The sequence below is a fragment of the Rhinoraja longicauda genome, chromosome 6 (genome assembly GCF_053455715.1).
Source record: "Rhinoraja longicauda isolate Sanriku21f chromosome 6, sRhiLon1.1, whole genome shotgun sequence".
In the NCBI taxonomy this organism is placed as follows: Eukaryota; Metazoa; Chordata; class Chondrichthyes; order Rajiformes; family Arhynchobatidae; genus Rhinoraja; species Rhinoraja longicauda.
Window position 1 is genome coordinate 71,361,675 of NC_135958.1, and position 18,675 is coordinate 71,380,349.

General features: G+C 43.1%; 1 protein-coding gene across 2 annotated transcripts in view; it reads left to right on the forward strand.

Annotated features, from left to right (window-relative positions):
* The window catches only part of LOC144594590 (E3 ubiquitin-protein ligase rnf213-alpha-like), a 136,480-nt gene that overhangs the window by 97,774 nt on the left and 20,031 nt on the right, over nt 1-18,675 (forward strand). For both annotated transcript variants that reach the window (XM_078401324.1, XM_078401325.1), the window contains 13 exons: nt 615-735; nt 2,366-2,466; nt 4,054-4,233; nt 5,248-5,405; nt 7,708-7,807; nt 10,312-10,423; nt 10,817-11,024; nt 12,224-12,414; nt 13,708-13,830; nt 13,975-14,085; nt 15,107-15,361; nt 16,852-16,933; nt 17,859-17,893. In XM_078401324.1, coding sequence (XP_078257450.1) covers nt 615-735; nt 2,366-2,466; nt 4,054-4,233; nt 5,248-5,405; nt 7,708-7,807; nt 10,312-10,423; nt 10,817-11,024; nt 12,224-12,414; nt 13,708-13,830; nt 13,975-14,085; nt 15,107-15,361; nt 16,852-16,933; nt 17,859-17,893 — 1,777 coding nt within the window. The remainder of the gene's footprint in view (nt 1-614; nt 736-2,365; nt 2,467-4,053; nt 4,234-5,247; nt 5,406-7,707; nt 7,808-10,311; nt 10,424-10,816; nt 11,025-12,223; nt 12,415-13,707; nt 13,831-13,974; nt 14,086-15,106; nt 15,362-16,851; nt 16,934-17,858; nt 17,894-18,675) is intronic.

The following is an 18,675-nucleotide window of genomic DNA, read 5'->3' on the forward strand; positions in this document are numbered from 1 at the left end:
GGCTACATCAATGGAGGTGATCTTTGTTAAATTCGTCTCCCTCTTCAAAAAATTGCTCGATGCAAAAAATTGCCGCGCTATCGTGTCCCGTTTTGGCTGTAGTTCAGGAACAAACAAACAAACAAACGAGAGTTTTAGTATACAGAAGATATCCTCCATTAACCATACATCCATCGGGCAAAAGGTATCGGTGTGAAAGCGCACTGGTCCAGATTCAGGGACAATTTCTTCTCAGCTGTTATCAGGCAACTGAACCATCCTACCAACAAATAGAGAGCAGTCCTGAACTACCATTTACCTCATTGGAGACCCTTGGACTATTTTTGATCGGACTTTACAGGCTTTATCTTGCACTAAACATTATTCACATTATTCCCTTTATCGTGTATCTGTACACTGTGGATGGCTCGATTGTAATCATGTATTGTCTTTCCGCTGACTGGTTAGCACACGACAAACACTTCCCATCATACCTCGGTACACGTGACAATAAACTAGACCCAACACAACAGTAGGCACTCCAGTTCTGATACAAGCATCTGCTACTTTTGATGAATAATTCCAATTTTAGAAAACTGCGAAGAGTAGTAACGTAACATTTGATTATCTCTTAGAACTCTCTGGGACAGTGCACGTGTGCTGTGCGTGTTTATCGAACATGTTGTGTTGACAGCTGGTGACATTGACCGCAGGTTACAGGGCATTGCCTTAAAACATTGTTCGCTGCTTCAGAAGGTAACGATTACCAAACTGTAAATAAACTGTACAACGGAAGAAATTGTCTTTAAGCTGACAACATCTTTTAATCATTATACGTGAACAGATTTAAGAATAATTGGCTGCATGTAGAAAATCATGAGGGGGAATTGATCGGGTGAATACACAGCCTTTTACCCAGGGTAGGGGAATCAAGAACAAGAGGATGTAGGTTGCAGGCGAGAGGGGAAGATCTCAATAGGAATCTGAGGGCAACTTTTTCAGTCAGAGTGGTATATGGAATGAGCCAGAATGTAGTTGAGGCAGATACAATATATTTAAAAGACACTTGAGCAGGTACATGGAGAGGAAAGGTTTTAAGTTATATCGACCAAATGCAGGGAAATGGGACTATATGAGATGGAGCATCTTGATTGGCATGGATGAGGGGCTGCAGGGCCTGTTTGCATGCTGTATGACTCAATGGACCTTGTCAGAATGGTCAGCACATGGAATTTCTAGATGCTCTCTTCAAAAAAGTTTTATTTTAAATATTTCTTCTTCAGAACCTAAAACTCCATCAAGTACATTATTCCAATAAAAAGATGTAAGCATTAACCATAGATAGACACAAAAAGCTGGAGTAACTCAGCGGGTCAAGCAGCATCTCTGGAGAAAAGGAATAGGTTACATTTTGGGTCGAGACCCTTCTTCAGAGTGAGAGTTAGGGGAAGGAAAACAAGGGATATAGACAGTGATATAGAGAGATATAGAATGAAAGATATGCAAAAAACAACAATGATCAAGGAAAGGTAAGCCCACAATGGTCCATTGTTGGTAGGCAAAAAATGTTGGAGTAACTCAGCGGGACAGGCAGCATCTCTGGAGAGAAGGAATGGGTGATGTTTCGGGTCGAGACCTTTTCTCATCCACTGTGAAATCGCCTCAAGGTATGTCTACTTTGAAGAAGTTCTCTACCTCTCAGCCTGTCCCACTGTTACTCCAACATTTTTGTGTGTACCTTCGATTTAAACCAGCATCTGCAGTTCTTTCTTACACACATGGTCCATTGTTGGCTGTGCGCTACGTGATAACGAGCAATATAGGCAATGAAACTCAACAGGTCGACGGTGAAACTAGTACAATGGCTAGGATGGGGGAGGGATGGGAGAGAGGGGATGCAAGGGTTACTGAGAGTTGTAAAAAAAATGTTCATACCGCTGGGTTATCTGACAATGGAGGAGGCCCAGGACAGAAAGGTCAGTATGGGAAGGGGAGTTAAAGTGTTTGGCATCGGGAGATCACGTAGGCCAAGACGGACTGAGCAAAGGTGTTCAGCGAAACGATCAACCAGTCTACTCTTGGTCCTGTGATATCCACCTGCTTCCATCTCATCCCAATTATTTTTTAACAGTGGGACTAACAAATTGCGTGAACGTGTGATGTAATAGCGGACACATTGAAGTTATTTAAGTTAATTGTCCTGCCTTTAAAATCACTAATAATAATTTCAGGGCTTAATTTTTCTCCATGTGGCAAGAATATTTAATGAGAGGATTTATGTAATATTGTTTAGAAGTTTCCAACGTTCTGAATCTAACACTGTTCCATTTGTTATGGCAATATCTCGGTATGTTGAATGATAAAAATGTATCCGACATTTACACAGGTCCTCAGGACGTCTTCTGATTTGAAGGATTGTCAGACGGTTGAAGGAGTGATTCAAGTGCTGCACTCATGTAATGAGATGTCCAGTCAGTTGGACCACAGGTACAATGGTCTTCGATTCACCATTTGGAATAGCCCTACATTAATCCCATTTTATTCCCATTCACTCACATTCCCATTCACTCCTCTCAGATCCTGCCACCCACACACATACTGGTGGCAATTTGTAGTCAGCAATGAACCTATCAATCTGCACAAAGTTCAGATGTGAACAGAAAACCCCCATTTTCAAATGGATCGGATTACTGGAGATTGTAAACCAGCCATGAGCTGTGTCAGTCTGCCACCCCACTGTCCAAATGCTTTCAGTGTGCCTATCCCGTGAGCCTGTTTCTTCAATCAAACCCTCACTTGAGGATAGACGCAAAAATGCTGGAGTAACTCAGCGGGTCGGCCAGCATCTCTGGAGAAAAGGAACAGGTGACGTTTCGAGGCGAGACCCTTCATCAGATTGAGAGTCAGGGAGGGGGACACTAGAGGAATGGGAAGGTACAGAACAAAACAGAGCCTGCATCGATGACTCAGGAATGGTGCAGCCCACAATGGTCCATTGTTGGCTTGGAACGAGGTGATAACGAAGGAATACCAATGGTGAAATTAGCAGGAGGACTAGGGTGAGGGAGGGATGGAGGAGAGGGAATATAAGGGCTACTTGATGTTAGAGAAATCGATATTCATGCCGTTGGGTTGTAAGATTACTTAAGGATTTTGTCAAAAATGTCATGTAATTCTTGCAAATAAATGTGCTGCCATTGGGAATTGTTAATAAGCTGCGCTACCCAATTTGTCTTTGTTCATAGAACTAGCGTGGGACATCCATTACAAAACCCCATGCATTAGTACTGCCACAAACAGTACCATTTGGCAGCCAAACTCAGTGGGCTTAAAGGGTTAAAGTTCCTAAAAAATATTACAGCCGCTTGAAGAGAGATCTGGTAATAAAAAATCTCTTGTCAACCACTGATGTTGGGGTCAAATTTTGGTGGTTTAGGACTACAAGATTCAGTTTAGTTTATGGTTTAGAGATATGGTGTGGAAACAAGCCCTTTGGCCCACTGAGTCCACGTTAACGAATGTTCAACCACGTACTAGTTCCATCCAACACACTGGGGACAATTTACAGAAGCCAATGTAGACATTAGAGATACAACGTGGAAACAGGCCCTTTGTCCCATGGACCATACACTGCCACAATCCATGAGACAATTTACCGAAGCCAATTAATTTACAAACCTGGATGTTTTTGGAATGTGGGAGGAAACCAGAGCACCTGAAGAAAACCTACGGTCACAGGGAGAACGTACAAAGTCTGTATAGTCCGCACCCGTAGTCAGGATCGAACCCGGGTCTCTGGCACTGTAAGGCAACAGCTCCACACTGTACAATTGGTCGTGCAATTTGCTTCGTTGCCTGAACCCCCAAGATTAGAAAGAAACCCTATACTGGAGAAAACAATTCCTCTTGAACGTATCACAGTAAAATCAGAATAACATCAAGAAACTAAGTTTGCAGACTGTGGTCAATCTTTCCTTTCTCAAAAGAATAGAGAATAATGCACGCTAGTCGAATGAGCAAACCTTTGAGTACGGGAATGTCCAAGTCATTTCTGGTTGTGTTGTTTCTCCTCAGGTATGGCATCAAAGAATGTCCAGTGTGTCTGGGTATGCTGAATGATCCCGCCTGCCTGCCCTGTGAGCACGTCTTTTGTATTGAATGTTTGGAACGTTCGCTTGCAGTTCACAGGTTTTGCCCAAAGTGCAAGGCAGACGTGCCCAGTTCCCATGAAATCCAAGTCTCCACACAGCTGAAGTAAGTGTTGCTCTTCAAAACCAAGTTTCAGAATCTTGTCTTTTTTAGTTCCGTTTTAGTTTAGTTTAGAAATACAGTGCAATAACCCTAGCAATAAAGGCAAACATACTCATATACGCCACCTTTACCAACCTGTCTACTTGTGCTGCAACCTTCAGTGAGCTATCGATTTGGACTCCCAAGAAGCCTCAGCACATCAATGCTGGTGAGGGATGCCGCTTAACTCTCGTCTCTACCACCTCCTGTGTAGCATTACTAATTCTGGGACAGTGTCAGAGATGGAGAACAGGCCCTGCCCTGCCACAGGAATGCCTTACTATCCATTTCGTTCCACTGACCAGCCTCTGCTGCTTTAGAATATTGAAACAGCCTGCACTTAGAATAGAGTCATAAAGTGATACAGAGGGAAACAGGCCCTTCGGCCCAACTTGCCCACACTGGCTAACATGTCCCAACTGCATTAGTCCCACCTGCTTGGTCCATATCCCTCCAAACCTGTCCTATCCATGTACCTATCTAACTGTTTCTCAAACGTTGGAATAGTCCCAGCCTCAACTACCTCCTCTGGCAGCTTGTTCCATACACCCACCACCCTTCGTGTGAAAAAGTTACCCCTCAGATTCCTATTAAATCTTTTCCCCTTCACCTTAAACCTATGCCCTCTGGCCCTCGACTCACCTACTCTGAGCAAGAGACTCTGTGCATCTACCCGATCTATTCCTCTCATGATTTTAAACACCTCTACACCCCTTATCCTCCTGCGCTCCAAGGAATAGAGACCCAGCCTACTCAACCTCTCCCTATAGCTCACACCCTCTAGTCCTGGCAACATTCTCGTAAATCTCTGAACCCTTTCAAGCTTGACAATACTGTCAATAATTATCGGTTCCAATTTCCTCTTTGTCACAGGTGTATGTTAGGGCAGTGGGAATGGCAAGGTTTTGGGGGTTTATGGTAAATGCTATATAAAGTGTAACATGTCTAAAATTGATGGTTTTACTCTTAATTTTACAGGACTGCTTTGAAAAAACATAATGACTTTCGGCAGAGGTGCAATATGTTTTTCATGGAGGTTGTTTCCAGATTTTGCTTCAGCGAAGATTCTCCACCAAGTGACCAAGTGATTAAGTTGCTGCTTGATCTACTAATTGCAAGCAGGAACTCGCCTGACGGTTCGTATTGCTGTCCTTGACAATTCCCATCGGCCCCAGGCCTACAATGCTCTTAATATGTTGTAAAGTGGACCACTTATGGCACCACTAACCTATGCACAAACTCATTAGGTCACTAGGGTGGCACAGCAGGTGGAGCTGCTGCCACACAGCACCAGAGATCCAGGTTCAATCCTGACCTCGGACGCTCTCTGTATTTGTGTGCACTTTACACATTCTCCCTATCAACGCGCAGATTTCCTCCCACATCGCAAAAAAGTGCGGGTTGGTAGATTAATTGGCATCTGTAGATTGTCCCCAATGTGAAGAGAGTGGATGTAAATAACATGGAACTAGTGTGAACTTGTGATTGATGGTCAGTGTGGACTCGGTGGGCCGAAAGGGCCTGTTTCCATGCTTTATGTTGAAAACTAAAATTAAAATTCAAGGTCATGCAATTGAATTAGTTGCATGCACAAAAGCAACTGAAACAGCACTAGTCACATTTAGAACAGCTATTAAAGGAATCTCTCTATTCCCTAAAATGTGTCAGAGAAATGGTGCAGTTTATTCCTCCACATTCCCTGCATGCTTTCCCTCAATACTTCACCCTGCCTGGTCCACTTGCTGCCTCTCGCCCCATGCGGATTCCCTTTCTTGCCAGCTGCAGGTAAAAAAAAGCATTATGCGTAGTAGTCATTCGGGGCATTCTCATTTCCGACCAGTGAGGCCATTGTGCGATGGCCACTACTGCTGCACCATTATTGATGTGCTTGGAACTGGAGCTACCTGTGTAAATAGGCTGGCCACCTTTCCTGATGAATTCAACTCTTTTGGCTCCGGTTCACACCAGTGGCGTGGGTCATGACCTTGGTCCCTGAAAATACAAATGCAGAATCAGTATGGCGGCATTTTGCGGGTGACGTTCCATTATACTGGAGTGTGGCTTAAGCTACAATGTTGTTTAAGAAAGGCAGCAAGGCCAAGCCAAGGAACCACAGGCTAGTGGTCCTGCTGTCAATGGTGGGAAAGCTGGAGATTCTTCGGGACAGGATCCTGCAGCATTTATGTTTAGTGATACAGCATGGAAACCGGCCCACCGAGTCCACGGCGACCATCCATCACCCGCACACTAGTTCTACCTTATCGTACCTTTGCGTCCTACACACCAAGTTCGGGAGGAAACAAATCTAATGCTGGACTTTAAGAACACGAAAAAGGCATGATGATTTATCTTCAAGCCCACCATGAATACATTTGGCGACAGTGTCCTCTATGGAGACAACCATGTGGACTTTGCTGCTTCCAGGCTAGATGTTGCTTGCACAGTTGTGTACCAGCACCCTCAGCTCTGCTCTGTGGTGATACTGAACCATTGAAGAGATCCACTCTCGAAGCCTAGAATTCCTTTGGCAACAGAGCGAAGTCTAGTCTTTTGGCCCTCACTTGATTTACTTTGGAACTCTTTCAGGCAGCTGGAAGGAGATTATCAGCCCAATGGGGAATTTGGTTTCAAACAATGGAAAGGAGGCATGCTTTTTGAGAGGATGAGAATGGTTTCAAACACTTTGTCTCCTTCACAAATCTGCTTGTTTAAGAAGGGCAGCAAGGAATAGCCAGGGAACCTGGCATTGGTAGTGGGAAAGTTATTTGAAGGGATTCCTAGGGACAGGATCTAGCAGCATTTGGATAGGCTTGGGGGGATGAGGGTTCAGTCAGCATGGCTCTGTGCGTTGAAAATCGTGGCTCATGAATCCGATGAAGTCTTTTGAAAAGCTCACCAATTGATGAGGCAAGGCAGTGGACATTATCGATCTGGACTTTAGTCAGGCCTTTGACAATGTGATTTGCAAACTGCCACACAATATCATCCTATCCTCCATCTGTAGTTTTCATTGTTAATGTTTATCAATCCAAAACTAATGAAGTTGCCTGGGGCTGATCAGATGTGAATTGATTTAGGTTTGTTATTCTGTTTGTCCCTTATTCAGCCATAGGATTAAAACATAGGAGATTACAACGAGGAAGTAGGACCTTTGGCCTCCCAGGTCCGATCCAACCAGCGGTCACCCATTCACACTAGTTCTATCCAACATACTCGGGACAATTTGCAAAAGCCAATTAACCGGCAAAGCTGCTGGTCTTTGGAATGTGGGAGGAAACCAGAGCACCCGGAGAAAACCCATACGGTCACTGGGAAAAACTGACAAATTCCATCGAGACCGCACCCGTATTCAGAATCAAACTTGGGTCTCTGGCACTGAAAGACACCGTGCTGCCCCGACATCTGCACTTTATACTAAAGGTTATTTTCTAATATTAGGTTACCTCTACCGGACTCGAACTTTAACCCCGTTCTCAGAATGCGTGGACATTAACCCTGTGATACGTTCTGTTCTACTGAAGCTGCTAATGCATTACAGGTAAGGAAAAATAATCTGACATTGTGTATCATGCAAGGTTGAAACAAGTGCCTGTTTTTTAATCAGTTTAAGCCATTTCATGGTCTTTCTTTGGGACGGGACAGTTTTCTAATGCAATTTCCTGCATCTCAACTTCCTCCAAGAGTGCTACAGTTCCCAATTTAACAGCGAACAAATACACGCACACAATTCTTTCGTGTCTTCCATCGGTACAAACCAGCATCTGCAGTTCCTTCCAACAAATAACACATGTACCCAATGCATACATGAAACAAGTATACGTATAACACTACAATTTAAAACCACAAATTCCACACCCCCCCTTGATATAAACATGGAAGTTTTTGGTTTGGTTTTCCAGACCAATCCTGGCATTAAAGTTATTGCAGGAAGTTGCTCATGGAAAACTAAGTAGAACCAAGTTAATTTACGCTGTTGTGAAGTCGGAGAAGAAAGACTTTGCATCCTCCTTTCACTTGTGTCTGCTGCATCCCCACCTCCACATTCAAGAGAGAGTTAGGTTTAGCTCTTGGGGATAACGGAATCAAGGGATATGGGGGAAAAAGCAGGAACGGGGTACTGATTTTAGATGATCAGCCATGATCATATTGAAAGGTAGTGCTGGCTCAAAGGGCCGAATGGCCTGCTCCTGCACCTAATTTCTATGTTTCCAACACTTGCTGGTGGCCCAGGGCACATTCAGCTGGTTTTCTGCAAGAGAATGCCAAAATGGCAACTTTCTGCAGGCAAAAGCAGGTTGAGTCTTCATTACACTTCCAGGCTTCCTATTTACTTTTGAATTCCAGAACAAAACCATTCTCATCAACAGAAGGCGAGTAACTCCACTGCCTTCCAAATGCCATGAACGACCATGTCGTTTTCAGCATAAGGACATTATTTTACAAAGACTTTGGTCTCCTGGGGCCAATATTTGTCCATCAATTAACGTCACTGTAACAGGCTACACTGTCATCATTTTGCTCTCTGCCAGATCTTGTAGTGTGCAAGTTATCTGCCACAGACTAGTGTACTGTCTGATTCACTTCTATCCTATTGTAGACATTGGACTTTGTCTCTGGAACTGATGAACTACAATGTTGAGAACTATATTCTGCACTCTGTATCTTCCCATTTGCTCTTCTGATTGTACTTGAGTTTGACTTTAGTGTATTTATGAATGGTATATCTGATCTGTTTAGACAGTATGCAAAAGAAAGCTGCTCACAGTACCTTGGTACACCTGACGTGGTTCACACAAAGGGTGGTGGGTATATGGAACGAGCTGCCGGAGGATGTAGTTGAGGCAGGTACTATCGCAATGTTTAAGAAACATTTAAACAAGTATATGGATAGGACAGGTTTAGAGGGATATATGGGCCAATTGCAGGCAGGTGAGACTAGTGTTGATGGGGCATATTGGTCCCTGTGAGCAAGTCGGGCCAAAAGGCCTGCTTCCAAGTTGAATGGTGACCGATTAGGAGAAGGGGAGATGCAACGTGACCTGGGTGTCATGGTGCACCAGTCATTGAAAGCAAGCGTGCAGGTGCAGCAGGCAGTGAAAAAAGCGAATGGTATGTTGGCATTCATAGCAAGTGGATTTGAGTTTAGGAGCAGGGAGGTTCTACTGCAGTTGTACAGGGCCTTGGTGAGACCGCACCTGGAGTATTGTGTGCAGTTTTGGTCTCCTAATCTGAGGAAAGACGTTCTTGCCTTAGAGGGAGTACAGAGAAGGTTCACCAGATTGATCCCTGGGATGGCGGGACTTTCATATGAAGAAAGACTGGATAGACTGGGCTTGTACTCGCTGGAATTTAGAAGACTGAGGGGGGATCTTATAGAAACATATAAAATTCTTAGGGGGTTGGAGAGGCTAGATGCGGGAAGATTGTTCCCGATGTTGGGGGAGTCCAGAACCAGGGGTCACAGCTTAAGGATAAGGGGGAAGTCTTTTAGGACCGAGATGAGAAAACATTTCTTCACACAGAGAGTGGTGAGTCTGTGGAATTCTCTGCCACAGAAGGTAGTTGAGGCCAGTTCATTGGCTATATTTAAGAGGGAGTTAGATGTGGCCCTTTTTGCTAAAGAGATCAGGGGGTATGGAGAGAAGGCAGGTACGGGATACTGAGCTGGACGATCAGCCATGATCATATTGAATGGCGGTGCAGGCTCGAAGGGCCGAATGGCCTACTCCTGCACCTATTTTCTATGTTTCTATGACTCTACGTCTCTGACAGGACAACAATAAACGAAACCATTTTTTTCCAAATTACAACAGTGAGTACATATCAAAAATGTTGTAAATGATAACAGAAACTTAATCCTTTCTTTGTAAAATGAATGAGGAACAGTATTTTAGCACCTGTTCGGCACGTTATGCTGGGAGATGAGATAGATTGAATAAAGTGAAGGTGAATAAATTAAACATTGGATCTGAAAACTTTTGTTTAAATGCATTTAATATGAAAACAATAAAAACTCAAGATAAATTCTGCATCTTCCAATAGTTTTGATAAGGTGAAGGACTTTCTGCAGTCGTACCTCTCAAATCTGGAAAAGAAGATATTTTTGAAAGATCATCTGAAGGAACTCTACCTGCTGTTCATCAAATGCTTTGAGGTAAAGTAGAACATTTTGCTGTCTCTCGTCTCTATAAGCTTGCTGAAGGTATGACTGGAATAGGCCAAGAATCTAGTTTTGAGTTTTAGTTTTCAAGACACAGTGCGGAAACCAGGCCCTTCGGCCCACCGAGTCCGCGCTGACTAGCGATCCCCGCTAACTTACACTATCCTACACACACTAGGGACAATTTGCGATTATACCAAGCCAATTAGCCTACAAACCTGTACATCTTTGGAGTGTGGGAGGAAACAGGAGCTCCCGGAGAGAACGTACATACTCCGTTCAGACAGCACCGGTAGTCAGGATTGAGCGCAGGTCTCTGGAGCTGTAAGGCAGAACCTCTACCACTGTGCCGTACCTAAAACTGAAACAGTATTTTTGTTCCTTTAGGACTCGATGTTTGGCCACTTTGAGCATTGTGGTGGACTTGACAAAGACGAGCTCCTCAAACAGAACTGCAACTTTGCCAGCAGGTTTGCCAGACAACAAGCTGCCACTTGTAAAGACAATGCCATTGACTACTTGCAGAACATCGCCAGAATACGCTTCTGCTTCAGTCTTACGGCTCGCCTGATGCACGAGTCATACAATAAAAAAGGTTAAACATTTGAGGCTAACTTTAACTCATTGCATGCTCTCTATTACATAAGGTGCTGGGGCATGGCGATTCTTTGCATGCTCTTTCCAGAGAAGAATCTACTATAATCTGATCCAATTGCTCTAGTTTAGAAATACATTGGACTCGGTGGGCCAAAAGATCTGTTTCCGGAAACAGTTCTTTTGGCTCACCGAGTCCACGCCCCGCACACTAACACTATTCTACACACATTAGGGACAATTTACAATCTACTGTCATCTGATACAATAGCTCTACTGCTATTCTGAAGAGGGGTCCCGACCCAAAACATTACCCATTCCTTCTCTCCAGAGATGCTGCCTGTCCCGCTCCAGCTTTTTGTGTCTATCTTCTACTAATTTAAATCTCTTTTCTACCTATTGTACTCGAGTTCGACTTGATTGTGTTTATGTACAATATTAACTGATCTGAATGAATGAATGAATAGTATGCAAAACAAAGCTGTTCACTGTACATCGGTGGTACACGTGACAAGAAAAAACCTAAACCTAAACTAAAACGCATTGTTAACCTACTGATCATGTGCGATTAACAAATTGGAAATGTTATGCTGAGACACTCTGAGCCCAATTTATTCCCCAATAATCATTGAGTTACAGTGTGGAAACAGGCCCTTTCGGCCCAACTTGCCCACACTGGCCAACATGTCCCAGCGACACTAGTCCCACCTGCCCGCATTTGGCACATATCCCTCCAAACTTGCCCTAACCATTTACCTGTCTAGATGTTTCTTAAATGTTGGGATAGTCCCTGCCTCGACATCCTCTAGCAACTTGTTTTATACTCCCACCACCCTTTGTGTGAAAAAGTTACCCTTCAGATTCCTATTAAATCTTTTCCCCTTCACCTTATCCTTATGTCCTCTTGTCTTCGATTCACCTGCTCTGGGCATGAGACTGTGCGTCCAACCAATCTGTTCCTCTCATGATTTTATACACCCCCATAACAAGGAATAGAGTCCCAGTCTACTCAACCTCTCCCTATAGCTCAGACTCTCTCGTCCCGGCAACATCCTCGTGAATCTTCTCTGTACCCTTTCCAGCTTGACAACATCATTCCTATAACATGGTGCCCAAAACTGAACACAATTCACACAATCTGTGAATTTAATTTTGGGTGTTATTTTTTATTTTGTCATTTTACAAAATGTATATTTCCAGACATAAATCACAAGGCCACCAAGGAAAGTTTCTTAGAACACATGAAGATGATCTGTTTGCATTCTGGCAATGATTGGTATCGGGTTTATTTGATGAGGGAAGTCTACAATCAGTATGGAATGGATTTTGTTCAATCTTTGACACAACTCGAGGAGTACCACTGGTCCTTTCCAGACAAGATCATCGAAAAGGTAGAACATTTAATGGATTTTAAACGAGCTCATAACATCCACAAACTTTGCAGTGTGTCGCCAATCATATTGTGAAATAAACATGTATAATTCTTTACATCTATCTATCCAAATTGGATTGTTAACAATGAACAGTTTTTGTCATCTTCATAATCCTTATCATTGTGGATTAACAGGAGGATCATTGATCTCAGCTGGCTTTATGTAGAGACCAAGCCCATTAATCCTTTCCCCCAGCTCCTTGCTTGAAGCTCCACAATATGTGTCCCTTCAGTGCTTCACCAGTTATATTTTAAAGTCAAACATTGTACCTAATTATATCTTAAAGCCAGAATTGAAGCTCTTATCACTTTTTCAGTCAGAGAATTCCAAATCTTACTTAGTAGAAACAAGGAACTAAAGATGCTGGGCTACAAAAAAAAGACACAGTGTGCTGGAGTAACTCAGCGGGTCAGGCAGCATCTCTGGAGAACATAGATTGGTGACGTAGAAACAAAGAACTTCAGACTGAAGAAGGGTCCCGACCCGAAACATCACCTATCCATGTTCTCCAGACATGCTGCCTGACCTGCTGAGTTATTCTTTTTTTTCCCATCTCATACTTGCTTGCTACATGCTTTTTTCAAAAGGTATTGACTACAGATTCCCTGTCCTAGACGTCCTAGAAGCATAGCTGGAAAATATCGAGGATGGCATATTATGTGCATAACTACAATATTCTTGAAACAATGAACTCTCAGATCATTACTAAAAGATCAAAGAGTTAAACATGGACATCACTCCCACAGAAAGTGCTGGAAACACCTTCCATCAAAGCATCTCAATGGAACTGGTCAAAACCATGGAGATAAATTTTGGTATCTCCGATAAAAAACATCGACGGAGAAAAATGTTCATGTTCTAGTTTAGTTTAGGGATACTGTGCGGAAACAGGCCTTTCAGCCCACCGAGTCCGCGCTGACCAGCAATTCCCGTACACTCACACTATCCTACACACTAGGGACCATTTACAATTTTCACCAATGCCAATCAAACAACAAACCTGTACATCTTTGGTGTGTGGGATGAAACCAGAGCACCCAGAGAAACCCACACAGTCACAGGGAGAACGTACAGACAGCACTCTGTACAGACAGCACCCATGGTCAGGATCAAACCCGGGTCTCTGTCGCTGTAAGGCAACAACTCTAACGCTGCACCACCAAACCACCCAGTTGCTCTGATCAGCATTTCTATTTTAATGTCTGTTGCATTACTTTGTATACTGACGTGCAAGTCGGTCCTTTCTTTCAGCACTCTCGTGGCGTACAGTTGGACTGCTACATTTTATGTGGGGAGCCGTACAAAGCCATCCGTGATGCAACCACTGAGGCAGTCACAAGAGGCCAGATGAATATCATCGCAGACAAGATAAAGGTTGTTGCACAGAGTTTTCATCTAATCGAGGCACAATTTATTGAACAGTGCTGTGCCTTCCACGCTTTTTGTCATTTTTAATGCAATATTTAAATCCATGTGTTTTGCCAATACTGAATATTTTTACAACTTTGGTCCTTGAAGGGTCTGAAGTGCTCATCAAGGAATCTTCAGGTTTACCTAGCCTTGGCATTATTCCGTGAGGTAACGTGTTCATTCGCAACAGAGGATGTCAGTATGCACTGTAATCGAACGGTAAGAATCATTCCTAACCAGCCATGTGCGATTCTCTACCTTCAATACTTCCTTTCTGCCACATCCTTCATATTTGGCTGAAATCTCTTTTTTTTTTTAAAAGCAACAGCAAGCCACATGCAGTAGTTTTGTTAAAGGAAATAGAAACAGTCACTTCTTTCCGTGTTGGCTGCTCTTTCAAAGAGTTAGGGTACAATGGATGCATGCACAGCGACTAACTTAAGCATTTTGCCTTTTCACTGAGCTCTGGAGGTGCTGACCCAGAGCATAGGACAGTGCAGCACAAGAATGGGCCCTTCAGCCCCCAATGGGCTGTGCCAAGCATGATGACAAGACCTTCTCTTATCTACCTCTCCGAAGGATTATGTCTCCATTCCCTGCATATCCATATGCCTATTCAAAATTCTCTTAAATGCCACTATTATATCGACGTCAACCATCAACTCATCATTGAATTTCTTGGGGAAGTAGAAGATAAAACCAAATCCGCTCTCTTCTCCTGGATGGCTTGAATGGCCTACTCCTGCATCTATTTTTCTGTTTTCTATGTTTTCCTTTTGCATTTATGGAATGTGGATGTAACTAATGTGAGCACCATTTTGTTGCTCATCCATTAATGCCCCTTCCATTGGTTTGCTTGTGTTTTGGAGAGCAGTTAAGGGTCAACTACATACCTACCTGAAAACAAAGTGCTGGAGGAACTCAGCAGGTCAGGCGGCATCTGGAGAGAGAATGGACAAGTGGTGCTTCAAGTCTGTTTCCACGCTAAAAAATTCTAAACTGAACTAAACTAAAAAAATCTCAGAACCCAAATGAAAACAAGGATATTATTTAGGATATTCGTAAAATGTGCTGGTCAGTCCAGACACTGATTTTGGTTACACAGAGGGAGCAGTCCACCAATATCTGTTTTATGAATGATTTATAATTTTTAAGAGTTCATTAGTCTACATCATGAACAGGAACCGAGCCATGATCCATGTCAGAACATACTTAATTGTTTCCTTTTTTTTTCTTTCAGTCAATTGGCATGTTGCAGAAATTTATTAAAGACAGTAAGATCTTGGATGTTCCAAACCTGAAGGACTTCTGCTCTGCTTTGGTGAAGAATGAACTTGGAACGCCAGAATCTTCACTGCGGATCGCTCCGGACAGGCCTATCCAACAACGCACCCTGATTGAAATAATAGTTCATGCAGCCTTGGTTTTGCTCTGCAGGAATAGTGCACTGTCATCTCCACTCTGCAAACTTGCCTTCAATCCTTCAGAAATGAAGGTGAGAAATCTGTGGGCACATAATGCTCATGCAGGGGTTGCTGTACCCATGTCCTGCACTTAATTCTTGGTCTCTTAGTTAACTTCACTTAATATTGTCAGTTAAGCTCATCATTAATCTTGTATTAACAAGGAACTGCAGATGTTGGTTGACCAAAGAAGGGCGCAAAATATTGGAGTAATTCAGAATGTCTGGCAGCATCTCTGGAGAACATGGATAGGTGACATTTCGGGTTGGGAACCCTCTGGTTAATCTTGTGCGTTCCCTATTGATAAGGATAAATTTGCAGGAACGTGGGAAACGAGCAAAAGGTGGTAGTTTATAACCCTTGCATAGAAGGTTGGATCGCAACCTTGGTAGCCTTTTGAATGAATGAATGAATAAGTTTATTGGCCAAGTATGTGCACATACAAGGAATGTGCCTTGGTGCTCCGCTCACAAATGACATCACAAACGTACAGTTAACAATTAAGAATTAAAGCATAACCACATCAAAACAATAAGGATACAACATTACGGTCTAAACATATGGGTGAAAATAAACCAGAGCAAAAAAGAGACTTCAGGCTTTGGTTATTGAGCATAACTACTACTCGTGGAAAAAAAGCTGTTTTTATGTCTCAACGTATGTGCCGAAATAGCCTCTTTTGTTTTTCGCCATCCCGACTTCATTCCACTGTTCATGTTTATGACTTTTGGTAATAAAATTAACAGTGGTGCAGCTGATCGAGCTGCTGCCTCACAGCACCTTCAGGTTCAATCCCAACCTCGGGTGCTGTCTGCGAGGAATTTGCAAGTTCTCCCTGTGGTCACATGGGTTTCCTCTGGGTGTACCTGCATAGCAAAGACGGGAGGGTTTAATTGGCCTCTGTAAATTCCCCTCGTGTGTAGGGAGGGATGCAAAAGTGGGAAAACGTAGAACTAGCATGAACCGGTGATCAATGGTGGCAAGGACTTGGAATGGCCTAATTCCATGCTGTTTCTCAAAACTAAACTCAACATTATAAAAGAGACACTGTTCTTCCCTTGTCTAAATGTTTTAAGTACTGCGTCAACTTCACTGCAAATTTTTGTTCATGCATCTTTTTATGGAAATGCTTTTGCTGTAGCATAACTCATGACTATGGAAATTATTTAGTTATTGGTAGTGACTTTCTTTCCTTGCACTTAAAGCAATCTCTGCCCCTTCCACAGTCCCAAAATTAATGTATCTCCATTAATTAATCTCCAAAGATTTACGGATAGATACAATTGAGGCATTGAAGAGAATTTTGAATTGGCATATGGGTGTGCAGGGAATGGAGGCATACGGATTAGGTAAAGGTAGATAAGAGATGGTCTTGCCATTATGTTTAGCACAGACATTGTGGGCTAAAGGACCTGTTCCTGTGCTGTCGGTTAATTGGCTTGGGTAAAATTGTAACGTCCCGAATGACTGTGGTAAATTGCTATAAATCATTGTGACACAGTTTATTTGTTTAATTTGTTAGAATGCTTACTTACCAACCATGCCTGATGATCTGAGGGGAGAAGCTCGGTCTTGGTTTGGTCAAGAAAAACTGGATTGGTACAGTAAGTATCCTCAGTCTTTGCTTCTTGAAGTCTACCAATTTCCTCGCCCTAAGCATTCACGTACAGATGAAATCCAAAAACGTTTTCTTCCATTTAAGCTTGTGAAGTGCGCACTTACATTTCCCACTATAAGAGATAGGGGCATAAAAATGTGAACAGAAATGACATTCAAGTTTTTGATTAGTAAGGACATCAAAAGCTTATGGGGAGAAGGCAGGAGAATGGGGTTGAGAGGGAAAAATAAATCAGCCATGATCAAATGGCGGGGTAGATTCGATGTGCCAAATGGCCAAAATCTGCTCCTATGTCAGAAGGTCATAATCTTAAGCATGAAGGACCCCCATCTTTATGTGAAGAATGATTTTTGTGTACGCCACCTCTGACAAAGGAGTAATGAGGAATATGTCTTCACCACATTTAGGAGTCCGGCATTAGCTGACTCTGGAAAAGGCTAATTCGCATTGCAAGATTGCAAAACGGCTTTGAGGTTTTTCCATTGTAGCCATGGTAAACCTTTCCTCATGATGGAGCTCGGAATGCAATGCCTAGTTCTGGTAATGAACCAGCGTGCCCATTTGAGCTGACACTGTCAAACTAGACACTCACTGCTGGGGATGTTGGCCATGTAGAGTGCAGCAATCTAGGTTCCAGGGAATTTGAAGGATTTTGTGCAAGTCAAGCGAGAAAGAGAGTCAAGAGTGTTCAATGTGTCATGTGCACTGAATAGAACAATGTTAATAACCTAAAACAAAACAAAAGACCAAAGTCCCGATTGCGACCAAGGCAAATCCTTGCTCGAAATTGTTAACTTTAAAAAAAAATAAACTTCACACTGAGCCGAACCAGTAAGTAACAACGGAGTGTTTCTCAATATTGTCCTTGTTTCATTTCCGAAGTAACTGGTGCTTTATGCATTCCTGTGTAGGTTGCAGATGCGGTGAACATATCCCAGTGGGTGAGGTGAGAGCCCAGGTTTATTACTTCAAGATTAGGATGTGATGTAAAATTCAATTGTGCTTAACTTGCATAAATAAAGTGTTGCACCGGTTTTACTCATTTAATTGCATTGGTGTGAAAGAACTGCATTATTACAGGCCAGCCCCCAGGTAACAAACGGGTGTAGATTGCAAATATCCTTGAGTCGATCTTGTCCATAAGCAGAATGTACACAAACATCATTTGATATGGCCACCGCACCTTCCGAGTATAATTATGAAGGCCTCAAATGCACGTAGGGTGGTACAGTGGTGCAGCAGTAGAGCTGCTGCCTTACACCTCCAGAGACCCGGTTCGATTCTGACTAGGGGCGCTGTCTGTACAGAGTTTGTACGTTCTCCCTGTGACCACGTGGGTTTTTTCGGGGTGCTCCAGTTTCCTCCCACGCTCCAAAGACATACAGGTCTGTAGGTTAATTGGCTTCGGTAAAATTGTAAATTGTCCCTCGTGTGTAGGATAGTCCTAGTGCGTGGGGTGATTGCTGGTCGACGCGGACTCGGTGGGCTGAGGTGCCTGTTTCTGAGCTGTATCTCTAAGGCCTAAAGTCACATAAGAATGAAAAATCACTAAACAGGAGAGAGATAGAGAGAGAACAAGTTCTGCCATTTATACGAACGAATATATGCATGTATGTCAGGCTTTTGAATGCAAGGATATTGGGGGAGCTCGCTCCACATAGGACTCTCTGTGGGTCAGGGGTTTGTAACCCAGGGATCGCCTGTATTCATTGCTTGCTCTAGTCTTAA